The 25,471-nt window shown below is 37.5% G+C and overlaps 2 protein-coding genes across 2 annotated transcripts in view; both read left to right on the top strand.

Moving 5' to 3' along the window:
* LOC108702348 (transmembrane protease serine 9) overlaps window positions 1-9,210 on the top strand; it is a 64,347-nt gene extending 55,137 nt beyond the window's left edge. The window contains exons 15-18 of the mRNA XM_041578124.1: window positions 2,491-2,683; window positions 3,047-3,318; window positions 4,322-4,491; window positions 8,643-9,210. Of these exons, the coding sequence (XP_041434058.1) occupies window positions 2,491-2,683; window positions 3,047-3,318; window positions 4,322-4,491; window positions 8,643-8,930 (923 nt within the window). The 3' untranslated portion in view covers window positions 8,931-9,210. The remainder of the gene's footprint in view (window positions 1-2,490; window positions 2,684-3,046; window positions 3,319-4,321; window positions 4,492-8,642) is intronic.
* Window positions 9,211-17,516: 8,306 nt separating this feature from the next.
* LOC108703282 (serine protease 33) lies at window positions 17,517-25,471 on the top strand. Its single transcript, XM_018239399.2, has 5 exons — window positions 17,517-17,762; window positions 20,324-20,534; window positions 21,977-22,248; window positions 22,590-22,759; window positions 23,083-25,471. The coding sequence occupies exons 1-5, from the start codon at window positions 17,732-17,734 to the stop codon at window positions 23,482-23,484; spliced, it is 1,086 nt and encodes a 361-aa protein (XP_018094888.1). The 5' UTR covers window positions 17,517-17,731; the 3' UTR covers window positions 23,485-25,471.

Here is a 25,471-nt window from a genome sequence, read left to right as displayed (position 1 = left end):
ATTATCCACAGGACGAGATTCAGCCTGGTGTGGCCATACCTTTAATGGACCATTAAACTGGTATGCTCATTCCATAATGAAATAACAGAGTTACGTAGTTAAGTTGGGTTGAAAAAAGACCAAAGTCCATCAAGTTCAACCCCACCAAATAAAAACCCAACGCACATACCTACACACACACACTGGAACTAATATATATCAATATCTTTATTAATTTTAGATTTTACTATCACAATAGCCTTGGATATCATTAAAGCCACTCTTAAAAGCATTTACAGAATCAGCCATCACAATATCACCCGGTAGTTCATTCCCCAACCTCATTGTACTCACTGTAAAGAACCACCTACTTTGTTTCAACTGAAGTTCTCTTCCTCTAGTCTAAAGGCATGGCCACTGGTCTGAATGGTTCTAGTTGATCCAAAATGGCCGAAGTTTCATGCCCATCTGATCCCGTTGTCCCTCACTACCCATAGGCTATGCCATCAAATCAGTGCAATTTGCCTCTCCCATGATGCCAAATAAAACAATGCCCATAAACCCAGAATGCAAGCACAGAAAACCTAATTTATCTAAGTCATGTCTGAAAATGAAAGTAAGAACCTGATTGGCTACTGAAGATAACTGCACCAGTGGGATAATGTTGTTCTTGCTTGACACATTAGTTCTCCATATGTTCATAATATAACCTTCGATAAAGACCAATATTTATATCTACAAATAAGTTTCTTTCTTTCTCTCTTTATCATCCTTCCTTCTTTCCTTTCTTCTTTCTTTCTTTCTCTTTCTTTCTTTCTTTCTTTCTTTTTTTAAAATGTTGCATAACAAACTGGTCAGATGAGTTAATCATTGCTGATGAGCTCACATCATGTCCTAGAAATGAGCAATGTTGGTGATAGAAAATGAGTTGTGTACATTCCATCTTTCAGCACATGCCGTCTACTAATCCAATCATTCCAGGCTAGTTACAGTGGTGTTAGTCACATACAATGAGAAAGCTAAACAAAATAGTTTGAACAGTTATTAATGCCTGCTTTTTAAAGCATGCAACACTAATGGGTATATATAGCAAATGTTATAGATATATAGATACATTTATTATAGATAGTATTGGGGTTGAACACAATTATCCACAGGACGAGATTCAGCCTGGTGTGGCCATAGCTTTAATGGACCATTAAACTGTTATTCTCATTCCATAATAAAATAACATAGTTACATATTTAAGTTGGGTTGAAAAAGACCAAAGTCCATCATGTTCAACACCACCAAATGAAACCCAACGCACATACCTACACACACACACACACACACACTGGAACTATAAATACCAATATCTATATTAATTGTAGATTTTAGTATCACAATAGCCTTGGATATCATTCAAGCTCTTAAAAGCATTAACAGAATCAGCCATCACAACATTATCCGGCAGTGCATTCCCCAACCCCACTATCCTCACTGTGTAGAACCCCCTACTCTGCTTCAACTGAAAGTTCTTTTCCTCTAGTCTAAAGGGGAGGCCTCTGGTCTGAATGCCTCTGGTCAAAATTATCTTTTCATCCTTTAAGTTAATGCCATTTTTTATGCAAGACAGAACTTTATTTGCTTTCGCAGACACAAAATGACACTGCCCAGAATTAGACAAAAAAAACCCCTAGAAAACTCCCAACACACTGCCATTTAGTGTATAACTTGCATTTATATTATTTCTGCCAAAGTGCATAACCTGCATTAATCAACATTGAACCTCATTTTCCAGTTTGCTGCCCAGTTTTCCGATATAGTCAAATCCTGCATGGAACCTATAGTTCTGCACAATTTAGTATCATCAGCAAAAATAGAAAGTTGAAAAGAACGGGCCAAGTACAGAGCCCTTAGGTGCTCCACTAACAACACTGGTCCAAATCAAAAACTCTTTATAATCTATATTTTAGCCAGTTCTCTATCCAGGTACAAATTCTATGTTCCAGGCCAATATTTCTTAATGTAACCAGTAACCTTCTGTTTAGTACTTTATCAAAAGTTTTAGCAACATCCAAGTAGATTACATCCACTGCCATCGCAGAGTCAAGGTTCCTGCTCACCTATTGATAAAAGGCAATTCAATTTGTTTGGCAAGATGGGTTATGCATGAAACCATACTGGCCCAAATGCATTGCATTATGATACATGAGACTTCTGTATCACTGGTTTTATCATTGCTTTAAAGAATGGTTGCAATAAGATGGTGGGTGCAGGAGAGCTATAGTGTGCAATACGCTGTTGACTCAAGAGTCAACAGTTAACAGTTGGCTCAAGAGTCATCTCAAGAGTGGCCATGTTGGTATTCCACTGAGATATGACTCGGGCTTATACCTGTGTCTTTTAACTCAGTCTGTTAGCCATGACCATATTTCTCCTGAGTGTGTTGCAGGACTTTGGGCCAAACTGTATACCAACCAGTCTGAGTTACTTCAACATCCTTTTCTTTTATAATTCTCTCCTCAGTTTCCACCATCACCACAGCTGCCCCCCCTCTATGTGGTGAACCAGTGTTTTCCAGTAGGATTGTTGGAGGAACTGACACTAGGCAAGGAGCATGGCCTTGGCAGGTCAGTTTAGAGTTTAATGGCAGCCATATTTGTGGGGGTTCCATAATCTCCGATCAGTGGATTCTGACAGCGGCCCACTGCATTGAACAGTAAGTGTATTTTCTGATATGTGTTCCTTCGAACTAAACTGTGTTTTTATCTTCTCTATACCCTGTGCCCCCAGGTACACGAGTAAGGAACTGTCCACTATTCTGCACTTGCAGTTTTAGCAGCAGTTTTAGATCACATTAATCATATGAGGGTTTGTTTACTGTAAGCTCTGTACCTTGCACTTAATATAAGTCTACGGGGGAACTATAGAATTGAATTAGGGTTCACTTTGATACAGATAACTTCAGTTTCATATACTTGAATAGAGTTTTCACATGAGAAATCATGAGATAAGTTCCTCATCTCTCCTTATCAAATCAGACTTTGCCCACTGTCTAATTCAGAACATATTTCTCTTCTAGTCCCGATTTACCTTCAGGTTATGGAGTGCGTCTTGGTGCATACCAGCTGTATGTGAAAAACCCTCATGAGATCACAGTTAAGGTTGAAAGTATCTACACCAATTCAGTGTTTGATGGTCCTGGCACAAAAGGAGATATTGCTTTACTGAAGCTGTCTAGCCCCATTCAATTCACAGAATACATTCTCCCAATATGCTTGCCGGCTGCTTCAGTCACATTCTCTTCTGGCACCGAATGCTGGATAACAGGATGGGGAGAGACTGGCTCTGGGGGTAAGTGTTGAAGTGTAATGTTAACTAGCAATTATTAAAGAAGCAGCAATCAATGACTAGATATCTATACAGCATGGGTGATATAGTAGTGTTAAGGTATGAAGCCAGACAGACTGATTCATGACATACTGTAGTAGAGACTCTAAAAGGTTTAAGCCATAAAATATTGGAGTGGAGTGATGAAGTAGTTAAGACCCGAGGCAGTAGGGCACACAAAGTAGCTGAGAGTAACATAGTTTTAGGGTCGTTGATAATAATATATTCATCCAGGCAGTTAAGTTATTGAATAGTCGAGATATGAAGGAAGATTTACCAAAAGATGACACAAAGACAAGGCATCAATTGGATTGTGAAATTACATTGTGGTTAATGTCTTTTTAGTCCTGCAATAGAATATAAAATATACAAAAAAATGATTTTCACTATGCTACAACTAGGCTTCCATGTTGCGAATTTCTTCCAAACACACTGGTTGATGTGAAAGGCGAGGGGGTGGATAATAATAACATCTAAGGTTTTGTTTTTTTGTAGAAGGTCCCCATAGGCTAACATAGCAATTCGGCAGGTTTAATTTGGCGAAGTATTGAAGTCGAAGTATTTTTAAAGTGACAGTACTTTGATTATCGAATGGTCGAATATACGAACGATTTTTACTTCGAATCGAAGTCGAAGTAAATTCGAAGTCGTAGTATCCAAAAAATTACTTTGAAATTTGAACTTTTTGTACTTCGAAAATTCACTCGAACCTTAGTAAATCTGCCCCTACTTAATGTGGCTCATCCCTACAATACATCAAATAAGCCTCATCCTTTTCACACTCATTCTCGTGCTAAGGGCTGTTAGTAATTAACATTATCAAAAAACATGATGCCAGAGTCAGCAAGACATTAAATGGGGTAATAGAATCAGAGAGTCGATGGTCCTTTACATCAGGTGCCCTTGCCTGTATCTAGAGTCTTGTGTATTTATTTACAAACTAAACTTTAACTTTGTTCTGGCCCAGTTCAACTGCAATATCCAGCAACTCTTCAGAAGGTGATGGTGCCCTTCATCAACAGGGATTCCTGTGAACAGATGTACCATATCGACTCCATCATCAGTTCGAGTGTAGTTATGATCCAAACTGACCAGATCTGTGCCGGCTATCAAGCAGGACAAAAAGATGGGTGCCAGGTGAGTCTTGTATCATTTGAAGGCCATTTCTGGTTCTATTGTATGGAGGCCAGTGCTAATTAAATCTTTATCATTTCGATTCCCATCACCTTGCATTTATACAAGTTTTAACAACAAAAGTCACGTCTCCTTCTTAGAAAACCCATGTTATATCCTGAGCTAACTTTATTATTGGACACCTTGTGTGATTACCATAGGCTTGTCATACTCCCCTGTGACTCATTACCCTTAGCAGATTACATAAGTGGTGCTTACTTTAATCACTGTAATAATTTCTATAATGGGAACATGTAAAGTAATTGGCACTTACTAACAGAAAGTCAATAGGAGGAAAGGAAACGCACATATTCTCGAAAGCATATTTTGGCTACACTCATTTCTATTGACTTACCAGTATATGTCAGTGTGTGTTTGTGTGTACGTTAGTTAACTCTACACTCTACAGAGATTTGGAATCTTTTATCTCTGTGGAAACAGAATGTTGGTTGCTTGGAGGACGTGTAATGCTCATCAGGGAAAAACATGTTCTTCTTTCCAAAGCAATAATATAAAGCCAGAAGCACACAAATAACCTTATTACTTTTGCATCTACTTTTTATTTTTGAAAAATATTGCGCTTCCACAAAAAATGTGTTTTACTTAGGAAAATACAGTATATTATGGAAGATAAAGGGGCAGATTTATCAAGGGTCGAAGTGAATTATAGGGAGTTTTCAAAGTAAAAAAATTCGAAATTCGAAGGAATTTTTTGGATACTATGATCGGAATACGATCGGAATACGATCGTGCGATGTATAAAATCCTCCGACTTCGAAATTATAATGTCGGAGGATTCTATTCGATGGTCAAATTTCGAAGTTTTATATACTTCGAAATTCGACCCTTGATAAATCTGCCCCAAAGTGTTTAACCCAACTGTTTAAAACCATCCAATAAGAATCTTCTTTTTTTAGCCTAAGTAGTAGGGAGAAGCTCATTGTAGAGGGATCTCAATTCATTTTCACTGTAACATTTCTGTCTTGATGTGTGGGTAGAGTAAGTAGGAATGCACTGAATCTAGAATTCCCAAATCTTTTTGTAGAATTTGTCCAAATCCTGAAGCGTTGATTTGTTCACAACTGCCACAAGGAAACTCAACTAATTTTTTTCATTATCACAGTATGCATGAGAAAAGTGTTGACCGTATTTTTTCATGGGTTAAAAACTCAATAGCTAAAAAAAAAGTCTTGTTAATTGTAAAGTCTTGTTATATTAAATTTAAAAAAATTAACTAAATTGGAAAATTAAATAGCTTGAATTTTGAAAATATGCCTCCCATTCACATTTAAAAGGTTTCAGTTGCTACATTTTTTTATGTAGAATATCCCGGTTTTACATTTTTTTCTTAAAATATTCACATTTCCTCAATTAATAAGTCTCACAAATCTGAGTTCCGAAAAATTGATTCTGAAAAAAATTCACAGTTGTGTTTTTTGGCTGCAGTTTTCTCAAATACATTTGCCCCTTGGTGTTGTGCCAATCTAAATTTGAACCGTTAAGGTCAAAGAAGATGAGTTTTTTTTATCAATATGCAAATTAAAGCTTGTATTCCATCCAGCCACATTTTTTTGGTATTCTTCAAATCAAAAACAGTAAAATCAGTACATCCCTGCTGAGGGTAATACATAGTAACATAGTAAGTAAGGTTGAAAAAAGACACACATCCATCAAGTTTAACCTTTTAGTTTGTTTTTTTTTTTAATCTGCCTAACTGCTAGTTGATCCAGAGGAAGGCAAAAAAAAAAAACATCTGAAGCCTCTCCAATTTGCCTCAGAGGTGGGAAAAATTCCTTTCTGACTCCAAAATCAGACTAGTCCCTGGATCAACTTATACTATGTGCTATCTTCCATATCCCTGTATTCCCTCACTTGCTAAACACCATCCAACCCCTTCTTATACCTATCTAATGTATCAGCCTGTACCCCTGATTCACTTCCCAGCTCTCCCTGTAACACCCCCCTCCTCTAATCTCATTGGCTTCCTCCTGTCTGCTGGGAGGAGCTACTGGTGAATAAAGCATCCGACCCTTCCTTATACCTATCTAATGTATCAGCCTGTACCACTGATTCACTTCCCAGCTCTCCCTGTAACACCCCTTTCCCTCCTCTAATCTCATTGGCTCCCTCCTGTCTGCTGGGAGGAGCTACTGGTGAATAAAGCATCTGACCCTTCCTTGTACCTATCTAATGTATCAGCCTGTACCACTGATTCAGGGAGACAATTCCACATCTTCACAGCTCTCACTGTAACAAACCCCTTCCCAATATTTGGGCGGAACCTCTTTTCTTCTAATCAGAATGGGTGACCTCGTGTCAGCTGGAAAGAAACTACTGGTAAATAAAGCATTAGAGAGATTATTATATGATCCCCTTATATATTTATACATAGTTACCATATCTCCCCTTAAGCGCCTCTTCTCCAGCGTGAACATCCCCAATTTGGACAGTCTTTCCTCATAGCTAAGATTTTCCATATCTTTTACAAGGACAACATTTTGAATGTGATCCCTTAACAAGCCTTCAAATAATTTGCCCACCATAGATGTCAAATTTACTGGCCTATAGTTGCCAGGCTGAGACCGTAATCCCTTTTTAAATATTGGAATAACATCAGCTTTTCTCCAATCCATAGGCACCGTACCAGATCAAAGCGAATCTGAGAAAATCAGAAATAGGGGCTGGTCTAAAAATGAACTAAGCTCTCTTAGAACCCGGGGGTGTATGCCATCAGGCCCTGGAGCCTTGTTTACATTAGTTTTTATTAAAGCTTTATGAATCATATCCTGAATCATATATAGATTAAGCTGAGCCATTAGTGCAGCTATGAAGTGAGTCTGGGAACTCAGACTCCTCTATTGTATACACTGAAGAAAAGAACTGATTTAACACATTTGCCTTTTCTGTATCTGTTACAACCATACTGGTACCATTATTTAATGGAGCAACACTCTCAACCTGCATCTTTTTACTATTAATATATTTAAAAAACTTTTTAGGGTTAGTTTTCACCTCCACCGCATTTAACTCTTCATTTCTTTTCTTAGCCTTCCGGATTGCTGATTTACAACATTTATTACAGTGTTTATATTCATAAAATGCAGCTTTTGTCCCAACAGATTTGTAGTTTTTAAATGCCTTTCTCTTCTTTCCTATTAACTTATTATTACTTCTGTATTAAGCCACATAGGATGATTCTTAGAGCTTCTACATTTACTCCTTAAGGGAATAAATTGAGAACAGTAATGATTTAATATAATTTTAAATGACAACCCTTTCTGTTCTGTGTTTTTAGCTGAAAACCTAATGTCCCAATCAATACTCTGTAGGGCAGGCCTCAAGGCACTAAAATTAGCTTTTCCAAAATTTATGGTTTTTGTGGCCCCATATATTTGTTTTTTGCACCAGACATTAAACGATACAACATTATGGTCACTATTACCCAGGGGTTCAATGACTTGCAGATTTGCTATAAGTTCTGTGTCATTTGAGATCACTAAATCCAGAATAGTACAACCTGTGCCATAAAATTGTCATGCAACAAGTTTATAAACTTGTTCCCATTAACTGATCTGGCAGTACTGTTGCTCCAGTAATAACAATATAATAATCTTGTTTATGATTATTTTTCCTTTTAATTAAAAGACATATGTCAATAGAAGAATGAAGCATATAAGGGGGATATATGTATCAATGTTAAGCAATATTAAGCAAAAAAAATGAAAAATTAAATATAAAACTTTGGGCATCTAAACTCTCCCGAGGTCATGTAGAAGTCAATGGGAGCTGCCCTAGGCAATATGTAAACTAAAAATGATGAGTAAACCACAAATTTGAGGTATTTGATTTTTCCCCCCATAATTTTTTCATACAAGTTTTATTTATACAGTTTTTTAATGAATAAGGTAACATTTGGATTTTTTTAAGGGTGTGTTTATTCAAAGTAGAAAAAACCTCTAAAAGTACCCAAAACTGAATTCTGATAAATAGCCCTCCTTATAATTAAGCACCTTTTGTTTTTAGGAACAGGCCAAAGCTAATCTAGATCTAGTGCAATGACAAAACAATTTCTAGCCGGACAGTCAATTAAGTTATTTTTCTTTTTTCCACTCCAGGGAGACTCAGGTGGACCACTTGTCTGTAAAATACAAGGGGTCTGGTATCAGGCTGGCATTGTGAGCTGGGGAGAAGGATGTGCCTCTAAAAATCGACCTGGCGTTTATACTTTTGTTCCAACTTATGAATCATGGATCTCCGCACGCAGTGTAATTAGTTTCACGTCTTTCATGTCATCAACATCATCATCATCATCCTCGTCATCAGTTCTCAAGGCATCAGCCATCTTACTTGGAGTTAGCTTGCTTTTGCATGACTGGTGGAATATTGTATTGAGCCTCAGATAACTCCATTTTTGAACTATTTAGAAACGTAAGTTTCATTTGCTGCAAATATTTGTGATGAATTCATGCACATCTACTAGGATTTGTAGAGCACCATGAAATTAAAAAGAAACTGTGAATTGTACAGTATTGCACAGCAAAATGTTGGTGATCTAAAAATACATGTCAATTAGTGATGGGCGAATTTGTGGCGTTTCGCTTCGCCAAAAAATTTGCGAAACGGCGCCGGCGCCCGTTATTTACGCCGGCGTCCGTTTTTAGAAAAAAACCATTTTTTGAAGCCGGCGAATTTTTACCGCGAATTTTCGCGGGCGTTTCGCGAATTTATTCGCTGGGCGCGAATCGCGCAAATTCGCCGCGAATTCGCGCCTGCCGAATAAATTCGCCCATCACTAATGTCAATAATAGCAATAATAATTGGGGAATCATTTTTTTCAGCCTCACAAAATCCACTAGTTTTTATAGCTGGACACACATCACGATGGAGGCTTGTTTCAAGAACGTATGTCCAAGTACCTATGAATGTGCTCACATAGAATTGCCTATTGCAGGAACTATTTTGCCTATTTTCAGTTACAGGCATTTGGCATTTAAAATTGATTTCCTCTGTTGTCAGAAATAGTTGCATACTTTGCAAGAAAGGGAATACTATAAATCCTTTATATTTGTATTATTTCTGTACTTTTTTTTAATTTTTTATAATGTGCCAAGGTTTTCCACAATGCTGTGCATTTGTGGCATAATTAATAACGATGTGTGTGAACATGGTGTAAAATGTGAAAGCTGGTAGTACTCTATTTAGCAAAATAACATTTTTAAAAAAACGTATATTTAAGCTGCAAAATATAATTTTGTGATCAGCAAAAGATTAACGTCGTAAGCAAAAATGAATGATATTAGAAGATTTTAGATATTAGAAGATTTATTATAAATTATGTCAGCACAGAATTACAAAAAATATTTTCCTACTAAAAATTGTTTGGATTCATAGATTACATTTTTGTTTAAAAATGTAATCATGAATGCATTGTGCTTATAAAATTGTGCTAGTGTTTTGTGTTTAATATAATATTTTGTTAGAATAAAATGGCAGGGATTTTATTTTTGTAAATGCATTTGATGTTACAAAATGTGGTGCAAATGGTGCGTTCTTATTCCAAACTGTTATTGGCAAAAAAACAACAAAAATGCAAACAAATTCATGAATTGCTTATTAAGCTTTAAAATATAATTGCGTATCATAAAATTAAATAAGTGATCACAAAATGAATTCTTTAGATTGCAAAAAAAGTATTTCCATACTTAATATTATTGTTTGTATTTTTTGTATCGTTTGTTTTTTGTTTATAAGCATTCATTTTGTGATCATATATTTTGTATTAACAAAATGTGTTTTATTTAAAAATGTTGTCAAATGGGGCCTTGTTGCTCCAGTCTGCCATTGTTGCGAAATAGATTTTAAAAATTAAATACAAAAAAATCATGAGTTTTTAATAATTAAGCTGGAAAACATAATTTAGTGATCACAAAACTAAGTATCTGAATTGTAAAAAATATTTTCTTAGTAAAAATTGTACCAATATTTTTAAAAAAATGTTTATGTTTATAAAATACATTTTTTTTACTTTTAAAATCTAGTTGTTTGCATTTAATGTTACAATATGTTGCTCCGAGCATCTTCTTTTTTGACTTTCCAAAATTGTGTATGATTAACTTGAACAACGCTAGTGACTATTGTGGACTAATTTATTGGCTTGTGCAATCACTCATGCCAGTCTTTAAAGCTGGGATTTATCACTGTGAAAATATTGTTCCGTAAAATGTGAATTTATAAATACACTTCAGAAAACAACAGAAAACTGAATTTTTTCATATATTTGTGACAATGTCAGATTTTTTATTTATTTTTTTGTTTTATGTTTTGTTGGGGAGTGTCTGCCAAAATGTACAATATGATCCATGAGTAGATAAATATTTCCCTGTTTAGAAAACAAAAACATAACTATTTTAATTGACAATCATTATGTCTTTTGGGGGAAAGTTCCAGTCCCAGCCAATCTTGTATTTAAAAAAAGAATCTTAAATATAAGATTTTTATTTTTTGGAAAAAATGTGATCATGGAAAAACAACAACCACATCAGATCAAAGTTTATTCATAATTAATCGATTTATCTCATAACAGTAGAATAAGGTCTCAAATAAGTCCTGAGTAGACCAACAAGGGGGTTACTTGCCGTCTCTGTTATTATAGTACATACCACTAGATGTCCCCATTCAGTATTCTATGAGCAAAATCAATAGCACATAGAACCATAAAACTTTTTTGTGATAAAAACAAAGGGGGTTAATTATCAAAGTCCAAATTTATCTCAATATTTTCTGCTACAAACTCCGATCAAATCTGCTTGCGTTTTTTATACTTATTATTTTATTACATTTTCCCGAAAATTTGCTTTGCAGGAAAAAATCTGATTTTCATGATTTTTTTCCGACTTTTCCTCTGGTTTTTACCTTTTTTTTGTTTTTCTCACCGGAAAACTCCTATTTCTAATGCTTTTTGCCTGAAAACTCCAGAGTATTGCACGAAAACCAGCGCACATCAAAAAAAATCATTGGGCCTTCTACCATTGACTTATATGCAAACTAGACTTTTCCATTCTTGGAGTTGAATAAATTCCGAAAAATTCGTGATTTTTTGCATTCGGAGTTTAGTAAATAACCCCCAAAATGTGCAAATCGATATTCTAAAAGCCTCATTTCAAATTCAAAGTAACTAGGGATGCACTGAATTCAATATTTTGGATTTACACAAACCCGCGAATACCAAACAAATCAGGGAAGGGAATATATGCATCTAAGAGAGGCACTGCTTGCCTTCAGCTGTTTATAACTACAGTGGGTTGTTGTGAGTTGGATTTTATGACAGCAGTTTTGGGCATTTCTGATTTGGGACTAGAAATTCCTGCACTGACCGGGACCATCTGTCTGTAACTCATGAACTGTCAATAAACAAAGGCCGTAAAAGTAGCTAAAGACTGAAATAATGACCTCTTGTTACTTGAACCTGAACTGTATTTGTTGTTTCTTTGTATGTTTTTATGAAATAAAACTGGGAACATCTATATGTGTGCCAATGTGCCTTTTAGTCTTTCCTCTCATGAAATTCACTGAAAATAGATTACCTTGACTAGTTGTGGAAACTTGATTCTCTCTGGTTAGTGGGGTTTGGGGAAATAACCAGGAACATACCCATTCATGAATGCAAGTGCTAGAGTACTAAGGGGTGCAAAAGCTTGATCCTTAATCTTGGTGCTAATTCAAAAAGCACATGCACCCAGATGCTGCAGCTCTCTGCACTTAGTGCTGGATTGGAAATCTGGTGATAGGGGTAAATTGGGGCACATACATTCCTTCCCTCTCATCAATATAATACTGCCAATAGCAGGCTGTGCTTTATTAACGTACACATGCAGGCATCTGCATTCAGAGTAAAACTTTTCTTTCGCACTTTACACTTTGCCTTACACTTTGTAAATGACCCCTTCTATCTTCAGAAGGATCATCAGAAAATATAGTGTACCTTAGTAGAGATACTGTTGTAGAAGCCCACAAGTTGGTTTGGACACACAAATACAAAAAAATGGGGGTTGTGGGAGCACTCCAAGGCTAAATAAAAATATATAAATACGTTGATCTGGCCATATTAACTACACACAAACAAAAGAGAGGGGGATTGATCAATGCACATTCCCTGGTCCCCTGTTTTATAAATAATTTAGTATCTATGCAAGTGCATGTGTTTTCAAAAATAGGGGGGGTTTGTAGTGATGATCATAAAATTGGTAAGCCATCGTACCACGTCAATTACTGATAAAACAGGTCCAGGAAATATGCATTGATTAATCCCCTCTCTTTTGTTTGTTTGGGCATACAACCCACACCTGCTGACCTACTGTACAACCCAATTAGAATATGCCAACTGACAAGGGGCCTCATTTAGAACTTCTACTTGACCCTCAAGGAGTTTTTAGGGAAGGCAACTTCAACCAATTAGCACCCCCAGAAATAAAAAAAATAAAAAAAGTAATTTCCCTCTTGGAGGAGGATCAATCTGGTTTGGAATATTTTCCTAATTATTTATTTTCACATTTTACAATGGCTTGTACCTTACCCAAAAACCCATATTACAGACTCAATCTAGACATGTTCACCTCTTCCCATATTTTTATTATGTGTGATACTCCTTTTAATTTAATCCCTTCCAAACCATTTGCCAAATTTATTTTGGCCCTCTTGTTATTTGTCGTTTTCATGGAATAAATTGGTCAATGATCAAAAATAGTGCGGAGACATATTGCAACTAATTATTGATGAGCAAAATTTTTCGCAGAGTTTCACTGCATGGGTCAGATTCGAACATTACTGATTATTAAAGAGAAACAGAATTTCTGGGAAATTGTGCAATTCTCCGAATATGTGAAATACAAAAGCAATTTGGAATGTTACAGCCAAAAATGTTGACTGATGCTTCATAAAACATTCTGAAAATCGGCAAAGGAGAATGCAAGTTTCATCATATGTTTGCTTTCAGTGAACACGTTCCACCCACTAAACACTAGGGGGCAGATTTACTATGGGTCGAATATCGAGGGTTAATTAACCCTCGATATTCGACTGGGAACTAAAATCGTTCGACTTCGAATATCGAAGTCGAACGATTTTGCGCAAATCCTGCGATCGATCGATGGAAGGATTAATCGTTCGATCGAACGATTAAATCCTTCGAATCGAACGATTCGAAGGATTTTAATCCAACGATCGAAGGAAAATCCTTCGATCAAAAAATCACAGGCAAGCCTATGGGGACCTTCCCCATAGGCTAACATTGACTTCGGTAGGTTTTATCTACCGAAGTAGGTGGTCGAATTTTTTTTTAAAGAGGCAGTACTTCGATTATCGAATGGTCGAATAGTCGAACGATTTTTACTTCGAATCGTTCGAATCGTTCGAATTCGATTGAATTTAACCAATTCGATGGTCGAAGTACCCAAAAAATACTTCGAAATTCGAATTTTTTTCCATTCGAATTCTTCACTCGAATTTTGTAAATCTGCCCCTAGTAGTAGTTGGGTGGGAAGGGGCAAGGTGTTGACCTTGAGAAAGTGCTTTATGGGAATAGGTTGATACACAGGGTAAAAGTAAATGTTGATAGGACTAACAAGGGGAAAGTTTTTGAAATGAAATACAACAGGGGGAATATTTTTTGTTCCAAAAGAACTGATTCACCGCTACAGCAACAAAAGTTGAAATATCATAGTTAGTAGACTGAATTATTGCATAAGTTCCACAGGCGTGACAAAGGGCATTATGCAAGCATCACAACGTGGTTATTTTTAGCATCTATGCACTTTAATGCCCTTGTCAAAAGTTATATGTCAACAGGTCTCTGCAAAGGTGATTTGCTGAGATTTGTCTACACAGATAACTTTATGAAAGCAATTCCCTGCTGTCTTTTACAGTATAAACTGGCTCATAAATCTCTAAATAAAAAAGAAGGACTTTTATAGCCATATAATCATTTACCCAGTGGTGTTATACCATTAGAACTCATGGGAAAGTTAAGGTAGCACAACACAGGTCAATAATTTCTGCTGACTTGGCCCCTCCAGACTGAGTTGGCAGGTACTGGGGTTTATGGGGCCATCCCTATGGTTCGCCCCACTGATATTTAGCTAAAAATCTGGAAGATATTTATCGGACAAGTAAAAATAAAAGATGAGGACAACATCATTGTACTGATGAGGTCCTCTCTCAACAGGTCTTCCCATTATAATCCATTGGCCTTTGGCCCTGGTGCCACATGGGTTTGGCCCAGCATTTTAGTGGCTAAATTAGGTAAAAAGAAGATCATTTGGTGACCTAGCCAAACAAGCAGATCTTACAGTATTTTTATTCGTCTTAGAAGAAAAACAAGAAACTCATTATAGAATCTTAGTTTATAAATGGGGGCTAATATTTACAGCCCTCTTGGTAAAGTACTGTCATTTTCTAACTTTACGTTGAGTTGCACAAATTTAGTTGCAAATAGAAACGTAGTAAGTAAGGTTAAAAAAAGACACACGTCCATCCAGTTCAACCTTTTAGTTTTTTTTAATCTGCCTAACTGCCAGTTGATCCAGAGGAAGGCAAAAAAAAACATCTGAAGCCTCTCCAATTTGCCTCAGAGGGGGAAAAATTCCTTCCTGACTCCAAAATGGTTCTGAATTTGATTCTGGTCATTATCTGCAAGGAGTTTGCCTCTTCTTCCCATGTCTGTTTGGGTTCCCTCCCACTGAAAAGAAATGTAGGGGCCCATTTAACGATTTAATCGTTTGATCGTACGATTTTTCGTTCGATCATTCGTTCAAACAAATTGCAGTAAATTCTTCGACTTCGATATTCGAAGTCGAAGGATTTCAATTCCGTCGAATATCGAGGGTTAAGTAACCTTAGATATTCGACCATAAGTAAATTGCCCTTAAATGTAATTTCCTCCAGTGACTGAGTATATTTTATACATAGTAGCATAGTCTTCTGGTATCTGTATATAATATGAAGAAATATAGGGGTTGTTACTACTGTAGTAAAGGAGAATACCTATGCTTAAATATTATTATTTTATGACTTTATATGTAAATAGCAAATGTGGTGCCCATTGGGAAATGATGTCGATGGCAAGGGCAGCTTCAGATTCTCTCGACACAGAATAAGTTCTGACTTTGTTGGGAGTCCAAGCCGTAGAATGTATAGGCTAACCTGCTAAACAGGGGACTATTGGTGGAGTTGACTGGGAACGGTCCCTTACCTGGTGCAGAGCTGTCTATTCATACTGGTGCTGTTACATAACCTATTAACCAGCAATTCACAAAGTTTGTCATGGTCCCTAGATGAACAAACAGCCATAAAGACTGCTTCTTGGACAAAGCATGTCTGAGCAGGATGGACCTTTAATGAATGGAATCAATATACACAGTGGTTGCATCCATTTTTTCATGACTGCTAATGTGTAAATCAGCCATAATGGCAGTCAGTAGCCCCACTGTAGAAGCTAAAGCAAAAGGGATATACTGTAATTAAAGATACACAGAAGGAATAATGGAGGTATAGTGGGTCTTTAATGTTGCATTGTCAATTAGCTCTGCACTTCCATTTCAGCTAGTAAGTGTTTGCATATCAAAGAGACAACTATTAACACAGTATGTAGTAAGGTCTCTCCTTTTTAAGCATACTACCCCACCTAGATAATGATAGGTGACTGCCTTTTGTTCCCAGGGGGCACTTTCTGTAACTAGTGGCAGATTAATGACATGTGGGGCCTCTAGGCTACATCCACACAGACCACGCTCCTAGGTTACTGCTGGGTCCAGTTGCATTCTGCATATCCAGGTACGTGTGCACCCAAGTTCTCTATGCCTGGTCAGGGTTATCACTGGGATGTCATTGGATTTTCCGCATCCAGGTGCATGCGCGTGCCTTGTTTTCTCCCAGCAGGACTGTCCCACTGGACCCAGTAAATAAAATAGATATCGTTTTTGTAAAAAGCTAAATGGCAGCCTGTGCATTAATTCACCCCTCACTAACTTTTTGCTAGAGTGCAGGAAAAGGCGCAAAAGTCTTTCTGATTGCTTAGCTGCTGTGGGATAGTTCTTATCTTTCCTTGTACAGTCAACCAATTAATGAGCTAAACAGGTAATAATACCAGTAATCCTCTGTACAATGATCTAGTCTTACAGTGCATGGACTAAAAAAGCCAAGGGAGTGTACACTCCAAAAATAAAAATACAAAAGTATATCTTAAATAATAACATCAACACATCATAAAAAAAGCCCATCGCGTTTTTATCACAAAAGGTGGTCATCATCAGGGGGAAAATGTAGAAGACGATACAAAAGTGTTTCTTAAATAATCACATCATTAAGAAGCCCAACGCATTTTAAGTAGCATTTTTCCTTTGCATTACATTTTTCTTGATGAAGACCACCTTTTGTGGTTGAAACACATTGGGCTTTTAAATTATGTGATTATTTAACAAAGATTTTAGTATCTTCTTCTACATTTTCTCCCCTGATGAAGACCACCTTTTGTGTTTGAAATGCATTAGGCTTTTTAATGATGTGATTACAGAAGAAAAACTTTTGTACCTTTTTGTACATTTTTCCTCTGACGAAGACCATCTTTTGTGGTTGAAACGCGTTGGTTTTTTTTATGATGTGATTATTTAATAGATGTGATTATTTAATAACGACTTTTGTATTTTTATTTTTGGAGTGTGCAATCCCTTGGCTTCTTTTCTGATTTCAGTGAATTGGCACCTCATTTGTTTTTTTAGGGTGTGCATTTCCCATGCTTGTTACTTACAGTGCATGGACAATTAAGACCACAATTCATCAGGATAGGAATCTTTCTCCATTCTCGCCATTTGGACATTTGGCTCTTTGTTAAAGGTGGTACAACTTAACCGACTACAACTACAGTTTGACTTGCAATGGGCTGCACAATAGAAAGATGAAGTGTGTTAAAAAAAAAACAAAAAAACAGAAATCTGGTATGTCCCTCACTGGTTGTTTGTAACTACTCTACACAAACAGGTTTGTTCACATTCCCAAGGAAAAGGACAGAGTATATACTGACATATATATATATTCCAACCTTGTAATGTGACACACAAAAGAACAAAACACAGACTGCAGTGTGAGGAGCACAACGTTGGAAATATCTCATTATATGAACTACAAGTCAGCAAGTCCTTAATAGAAAAGAACAATGGCATTCAGGGACTTTCTACTTCTTCTAGGTAAGTGTCTCAGTTACCATTACTAAGGGGCAGATTTATCAAGGGTCAAAGTGAAATCGAGGGAATTTCCGAAGTTAAAAAATTCGAAATTCAAAGTAATTTTTGGATACTTTGACCATCGAATAGGCTACTATGATTTCGACTTTCGATTCAAAGTAAAATCATTAGACTATTCCACCATTCGATAATCGAAGTACTGTCTCTTTAAAAAAAACTTTGACTTCAATACTTCGCCCACTTAAACCTGCCAAATTGCTGTTTAGCCCATGGGGGACCTCCTGTGTGTTTTGCTAAGTTTTTTCGAAGGATTTTTTGGGAAAATCGTACGATCGTACTACGATAGGAATACGATCGTATGATGTATAAAATCCTCCGACTTCGAATGTCAGAGGATTCTATTCGATGGTCGAATTTCAACGTTTTTTCTACTTCAAAATTCGACCCTTGATAAATCTGCCCCTAACTGTCAGTTTCTTTTTATTTATACAATAGAATCCAGCCCACACTGACTTTTCTTAATAGGAGAACTATTATGCTCCAGCCCATGAGAGGGATTGGGGCTACTGCGGATGGATGTTTGACTCTTTACACCTTGAAAAGAGTTTAAAACTTCTAATATATCTCAAAAATACCCTAAATGGGCTAATAAACAGCAAAGTATACAAAGTGTTGTGATATTTCCTCTTTACTGCATTCTGGTTGTAAAAGTCAGAGGTATTAGGGAGACAACCCGATCTCATTACTGGGGGTAAAATGACCACCATTGTTGATATTTTTTTGTGAATTAACCAACTTTTTGGAAATGAGGAATAAGGATTTGTCACATGGTTCCAAATGTAAAGGGGTTGTTCTCCTTCAAATTAACTTTTAGTATGATGTAAAGAGTGATATTCTGAGATAATTCTGAGATAATTTGCAACTGGTATTTTTTTTTTATTATTTGTGGTTTTTGAGTTATTTAGCTTTTAATTCAGCAGCTCTACAGTTTGCAGGTTTTTCAAGTTGCTAGGGTTCAAATCAGCAACTAGCAACCATGCAGTGATATGAAGAGACTGGGATATGACTAGGAGAGGCCTGAATAGAATGATGAGTAATAAAAAGTAGCAATAACATTTGCAGTCTTACAGACTGTATGGGATACACGACCCCCATGTTAAAGCTGGAAAGAGTCAGAAGTGCAAGGCAAATAATTCAAAAACTATAAAAAATAAAGGCCAGTTGCAAAGTTGCTTGGAATTATTCTTTCTATAACATACTAAACGTTAATTTAAAGGTAAACTGCCCCTTTGAAACCGTTGTTATAAGGTTTATTTGGGTTGATGAGAAGTTCAGCCCGTCAGTGTATCACAATTATTCTTTTACTTTTTAAAATTTCCTTTAACTGCATTGGTTCCGGCTAATTAACATCCTTTCCATGGGCTGTTATCCAAAATTCCACTAATTATTCAGGATGAGGGTTATAAGGTATGGGCATAGGGTGGAACCCTGGGACAAAGAAGGGGTTGGAGCAATGGATAAATACAAAGGGAAATGTGTTGGAAGGGCTACTGCCTGCTCTGCTGTTATTTCACCAACAGAAATAATGATTGATAGCACCACATATATGTCTCTATGTATATAGATAGAAATACCAGTACTAATATTAACTAAATATGTAGAATACATACGGTATGTGGCATGTTGGCTATTTTTACAAGCAGTTACTATTTTTAGGTTTGCTGCCAAAACCATAAATCCCACTCATTCCAAAGATTTCCCATGCCTAGTCATTTGTCAAGAGCGGTAAGAGAACAGCAGTAGCTCCCTCTACTGGTGAGTGCAGGGATACAAACAATATGGCTGACTCCCAGATTACAAAATAATAAGGCAAACTGCACAGCATGTATTTAGTGTTTAATTAGTATTCAGACTAACCCATTACTGCATGTGAAATCCTCAAATAGTGCCACCTGCTGTTAATTTCACCTGAGGGGACACAGTCGGTAGAAAATTACATTTGCGAGAAAAGAAAAATAATGTAAATTCCAAACATGAAGAGCACTTTGAGCAATTTTCTACTAATATGTTTGAGGGTTTACATTTCATTTAAGCTTACTAAATATTTCACAAGAGACAGAATAAGAACTGTCAGGCCAGAATGGCGATTCAGAATACCCACTGGCGGCTGGAACAAGAATTGGTGATTATTTAGAGCTGCATTCCTATCTCTTTGGCTGGAAAATGGCCCTGTGTTTTGTTTAGGCTTTGCATTCCACTGCAAATGCAGAACAGGCAATTGGAGACCCAGGAAAACAAGTTTATAGACATCTTCTAGTTTATACATATGACTGAGCTGGACTTTTGAACTTTGTTATTGAAACCAGGAAAAATCAGAACCATTGAGAAGCTATGGATAATAATTCACAAAACAAAAAAAATGGTAGAATGTTTGAAAGAAAATTTTTAGGACCAGAGAAATGGGTTTGAGTGGGTTCCTCAGTTTAGAGGAGTGAAGTTCCCTTTAACTGCAGTTTATATTAATGAGTAATTAACTCTTTCACTCTTCTGTCTCTTCCTTCCAGTTACTTCTTCTCCCATTTGGTTGGCCACCACAGTCTACTCTGCTCCAGCTTGTGGTTCTCCCATAGTCTCAAGTAGAATAGTGGGAGGTACAGCTGCTACAAATGGAGCGTGGCCCTGGCAGGTCAGTCTGCGCTACAAAACGTCACATATATGTGGGGGTTCAGTGATCTCCAATCAGTGGATTATGACAGCTGCTCATTGCTTCCAAAAGTAAGTCATTAATTGTACCAGACTGTGTGAATGTGTTAGGGGTGGATAATATTTTGTAGATAGTCTGGAGAACACACTGGGAATACTACACTAATGATTGTGTCCATGGATCGTTAGCCCCCTGCTAACACAGTAAGATGAAAAAGAGATAACATAGGTACACTGTTAAATAACTCAACCCAAAACATACCCAAGTTAGGTTGGGTTCATAACAAGGTTACAGATATATAGACACATATACATATAGACACTATAGTTCCAAGTACCCAGGGCACAAATAAACACTCAACCCATATCTCATCCTAACTGGCCTTCAACCTGGGCCCCCTTAGCTCATAACAAGGTTACAGATATATAGAAACATTGGGGTGTCACCCTGCTCAGTGGTACCCAGGGCACAAATAAGCACTCACCCCAAATCTCCCCCTAATTGGCCTGCAGACCGGGCCCCCTTAGCTCATAACAAGGTTACAGATATATAGAAACATTGGGGTGTCACCCTGCTATAGTTCCAGGGGTACCCAGGGCACAAATAAGCACTCACCCCAAATCTCCCCCTAACTGACCTTCAGACTGCGCCCCCTTAGCTCATAACAAGGTTACAGATATATAGAAACATTGGGGTAACAGTCACCCTGCTATAGTTCCAGGGGTACCCAGGGCACAAATAAGCACTCACCCCAAATCTCCCCCTAACTGGCCTTCAGACTGGGCCCCTTAGCTCATAACAAGGTTACAGATATATAGAAACATTGGGGTGTCACCCTGCTATAGTTACAGGGTACCCAGGGCACAAAAAAGGAAATAATCCAAATCTCCCCCTAACTGACCTTCAGACTGGGCCCCCTTAGCTCATAACAAGGTTACAGATATATAGAAACATTGGGGTGTCACCCTGTTATAGTTCCAGGGGTACCCAGGGTACAAATAAGCACTCACCCCAAATCTCCCCCTAACTGCCCTTCAGACTGGGCCTCCTTAGCTCATAACAAGGTTACAGATATATAGAAACATTGGGGTGTCACCCTGCTATAGTTCCAGGGGTACCCAGGGTACAAATAAGCACTCACCCCAAATCTCCCCCTAACTGACCTTCAGACTGGGCCCCCTTAGCTCATAACAAGGTTACAGATATATAGAAACATTGGGGTAACAGTTTTCCACTGACAAATGCAGTCAACACTGGATCCAAATGACATGGGTCTCTACACTCTGCTTCCTGAGCACAGAGGCCTTTGGTCATTTGTAGAAAGCTGAACACAGAGTGCAAAGTGCAAAAAAAGGAAGATTGTGGCCTCTCTTTGCACCTTGCACGCTGTTTTCAGCTTTACAAACTTGGCCTCCTGTGTTTGCTCTTAAGTGAGATATTGTAGGGAACCCTGTTATTAATAGTGCCCTGCAAGGACAGTAACTCATTCTCTACTGCTTTGTCTCCCCACCAGCTCCTTGTTTGCATCCCAGTATCAAGTTCGGCTGGGGGCATACCAGTTATCTCTTTCCAATCCTAACGAGATCATATCCAATGTGGAGACTATCATTGTGAATTCAGAGTACAACAAGGACAGTAACTTTGCAGACATCGCTCTAGTGAAGCTAACAAGCCCCATTTCCTATAGCAAATACATCCTACCTGTCTGCATACCTTCATCTACAGACAGCTTCCCTGAAGGCATGGAATGCTGGGTAACTGGATGGGGCACAATCGGCTCTTCAGGTGAAGATCTGTTTAGACACAAATACAATATATTGTATGTAATGCAATGTTATGTGAAGTGCTGTAGGAGCAGTTATCTTCTCATGCTCTTCAAAATGGCTCCTATGTCCTACTCTTTTTCTTCTCTCTCCTTTACCCTCTTTACCATCATCTTATTTTATGTGCTTACAGGTCTTTTTCCAAAAAAATACCTTTTAATGTTGTGTAGTTACATTATCACTTTGCAACCTGGTTATGAAACTACTAAATGATTAATCATGCCAAAATGTTGTCAGCTGTGTTTAATATTTTTTAACATGTATCTAATAGTCAATGTGTTGTCTTGTTCTATCTCATTACAGTGAACCTTCCGTATCCTCAAACTCTCCAGCAGGTGATGACCCCTCTAATTAGCAGGGACAAATGTGAGCAAATATACCATAGCAGTACCGGGATCAGTTCCAGTGTTACCATAGTTCCAACAGACCAGATCTGTGCTGGGTATGCTGCTGGGCAGAAGGACTCTTGCCAGGTATGCAGGTCAACCAGCACGTTATTGTACAAACTGTCAAACACAGATGAAGCCCCTCTAAACCTAAACTCCCACATAGTCCCTAATCTCAGCCTTTGTGTTGACTCCTTGTTGAGTTAGTTGGTTCCATTCCAGATGTTCCAAAATCCTTAGTGACTACAAAGATACTGCAACTGCCACAAAGTCTTCTATTGCTGTTGAAGAAGAATGTTCTTCAGTTGTCTTTACCCATTCTTTAGCCTTATTAGGCAAGTTGTAGTTAGGACATTTATTTTCCATGACCTAACTGAGTGTGGAAACTAATCCTCTTTCCTCTCTTCCAGGGAGACTCCGGGGGACCCCTTGTCTGTAAATTACAGGGTGTCTGGTATCAAGTTGGCATTGTGAGTTGGGGAGAAGGATGTGCCCTTCCAAACTATCCTGGAGTTTATACCCTGGTAGCTGCTTACCAGTCATGGCTCTCACCATATAATGCAACAACTGATGTTTTAACCAAAGCAGATACTACCGCCAGCACAGTTAGTGCAGTCACAACAGCTTATGTGGCTTCCACGGATGATATGAGCACCATGATTAATGTAGCCACAATCAATATTCAAGCTAATAAAGTGACAGCAGTCAACACAGATACTATATTTAAATCCTCCTCGTCAACTCAAAGTATTCCAGTGCTGTTACTTGGCTCCTGTGTACTTCTGTGTTGGTGGTTTATAAATGACCATTGACCATTGACTGTATATATTTTATATTCTTATATTTATATAAGGATAGGTATTTATATTATGTTGTGCTTCCTTGTGTGCCTCTTTCTTGTCTATGGTCACAGTCAGCATGATGCTGAAATATATGGAGTAAGATATAAGCTTGGGGCAAAGCAGCCACAAGAAAGGAACAACATAAACTGAAGCTCTGTGTAGGGGAGACTTGGTATAATGAGGAGGTTGAAGTGAATCAAGCAGACCAATAAATATATTAAGGACTGATGAAGACACTGTGATAAGAATAAACCTATAGAGCTGAACTGAACCACATGTTGTTCAAATGCTGAAACCTAGATAAAAGCTGTGAAAAGTATCAGCATATGGCATTAACCTTATGCAAATGTTCTCAAACTGCAGGGCTAGATCCCTGAACGGGCCCATTGAATGGATGTTCAGACTGAACACCAATTCTGATTACATTTGAGGGTGAACTATCATGTTTGTATCTTGTATAAGCCAAGATGTCTGGCAGTAGATTGGATATCAGCAAACTTGGATTGGTCTTGTTTTGATGATCATGTTGAGCTAAAAATGGCTGGTGTCAACCCAAACAGTCTAAAAAACCTTCAGGGATAATGTTCCCAATTAATACACAAAAGTCATGAATACCCAGTAAACTATATTCTTTTAAAGAGCTGTTAGTGATGTCATCGGTTATAAACGGAGTGAAGTGATGTTGATTTTGTCACATGACACACTTTTATGTATTATAATAAATAAACGACCCCTTGTTGGAAAATATTAGGATGTTAGAAGTAACCTTGGAGTTTCATGACCTGTATAATGTTATATGGTCATGGAACTTCTCTGTGACCTATAATATCCTTATATTTTACAATAGAGGGTACTTTATTTACTATATAAGACCCCAATTTAGAGGTATCCATCTTTAATGATGAGTAGTTTCATAGTTCATTTGAGTTGAAAAGAGTCACTTGTCCATCAAGGTTAATTTTTCGATGTATCACACGGCATCACTGTTGCTTTTGCTAAGTTGTACACAGGCAAGTTATATTGCATTTTTTTTTTTACTCATTTGGCAAAAAGAATAATTTTGTGAACCAACTTGATTTATTATTGTAATTATACATGTTTTATAAGGTGCTCACATATTCTGTCTCTACAAAGATTCTGGTCACTGATCCCCAACCAATGGCTTTTGCTGCTCCCTGACCCCTTGGATGTTGCTCCCAGTGGCCTCAAAGCAGGTTATTTTTAAATTTTTTAGGCTTGGAGGCAAGTTTTGGAGGAACAAAGATCATGTGTACTGCCAAACACAACCTCCTGTAGGCAGCCAAATAACTAATTACAACTCTTATAGGGCACCCCTAGCAACTTTTTATTAATGACTGTGTTGCCCACCAACTTTTTTTTATACTTAAATGAGGCTCACCGGTAAAAATGTTGGGGGCCCATGTTTAACATCGTTTCAATCATTCCCTGACTAGCGGGACATACCTACCACATTCAGATGTACCAAAGACAATTTTATAGGGAGCTAGTTAGCTATCTGGTTGAAGCACATGGAGAACATACAAGGCCTCACAGTTTAACCTTGGGGCTTTATTATCTACAAATAAGGCTAAGGGGTAAGATTACTGCTTCTTACTAAAACAACATGTATTTCCTTTAAATGTAATTGTTTAAATTATCAAAATCATTCATCCCCACAAGTTATATGCATTAGGAAACAAGGAGTGAGATGGGTGGTACTGCTGAACTGCACTGAGCACTAACACCCCATTGAACAGAATGGTGTTCTACAGCTCAAATCAACACGTTGCTTGGGTAACTCACCTAACTAAGGCATGGAGTGAACCACTGAAGTTGAATAGGGCTGGAACAGAAATAATCTGGACAGTGTTTGTAAACTGCCATAGTGACTTACCTTAATTGAAACCAGAATTGTGTTGATGTTATTGTTTGTGAAATAAATGTTTTTTTATACAAA

This window comes from Xenopus laevis, chromosome 9_10S (genome assembly GCF_017654675.1).
Source record: "Xenopus laevis strain J_2021 chromosome 9_10S, Xenopus_laevis_v10.1, whole genome shotgun sequence".
Taxonomy (NCBI): domain Eukaryota; kingdom Metazoa; phylum Chordata; class Amphibia; order Anura; family Pipidae; genus Xenopus; species Xenopus laevis.
The sequence above is the reverse complement of the archived record's forward strand: the minus strand, read 5'-3'. Positions and strand labels throughout refer to the sequence as shown.

Bases quoted from the DNA above. Each gene is read 5' to 3' on its own strand.
- LOC108703282 (XM_018239399.2), top strand. From the start codon at position 17,732: ATGGCATTCAGGGACTTTCTACTTCTTCTAG. The intron at 20,535-21,976 runs GTAAGTCATTAA...TCTCCCCACCAG, and splicing joins GCTGCTCATTGCTTCCAAAA to CTCCTTGTTTGCATCCCAGT. The intron at 22,249-22,589 runs GTGAAGATCTGT...ATCTCATTACAG, and splicing joins GGGCACAATCGGCTCTTCAG to TGAACCTTCCGTATCCTCAA.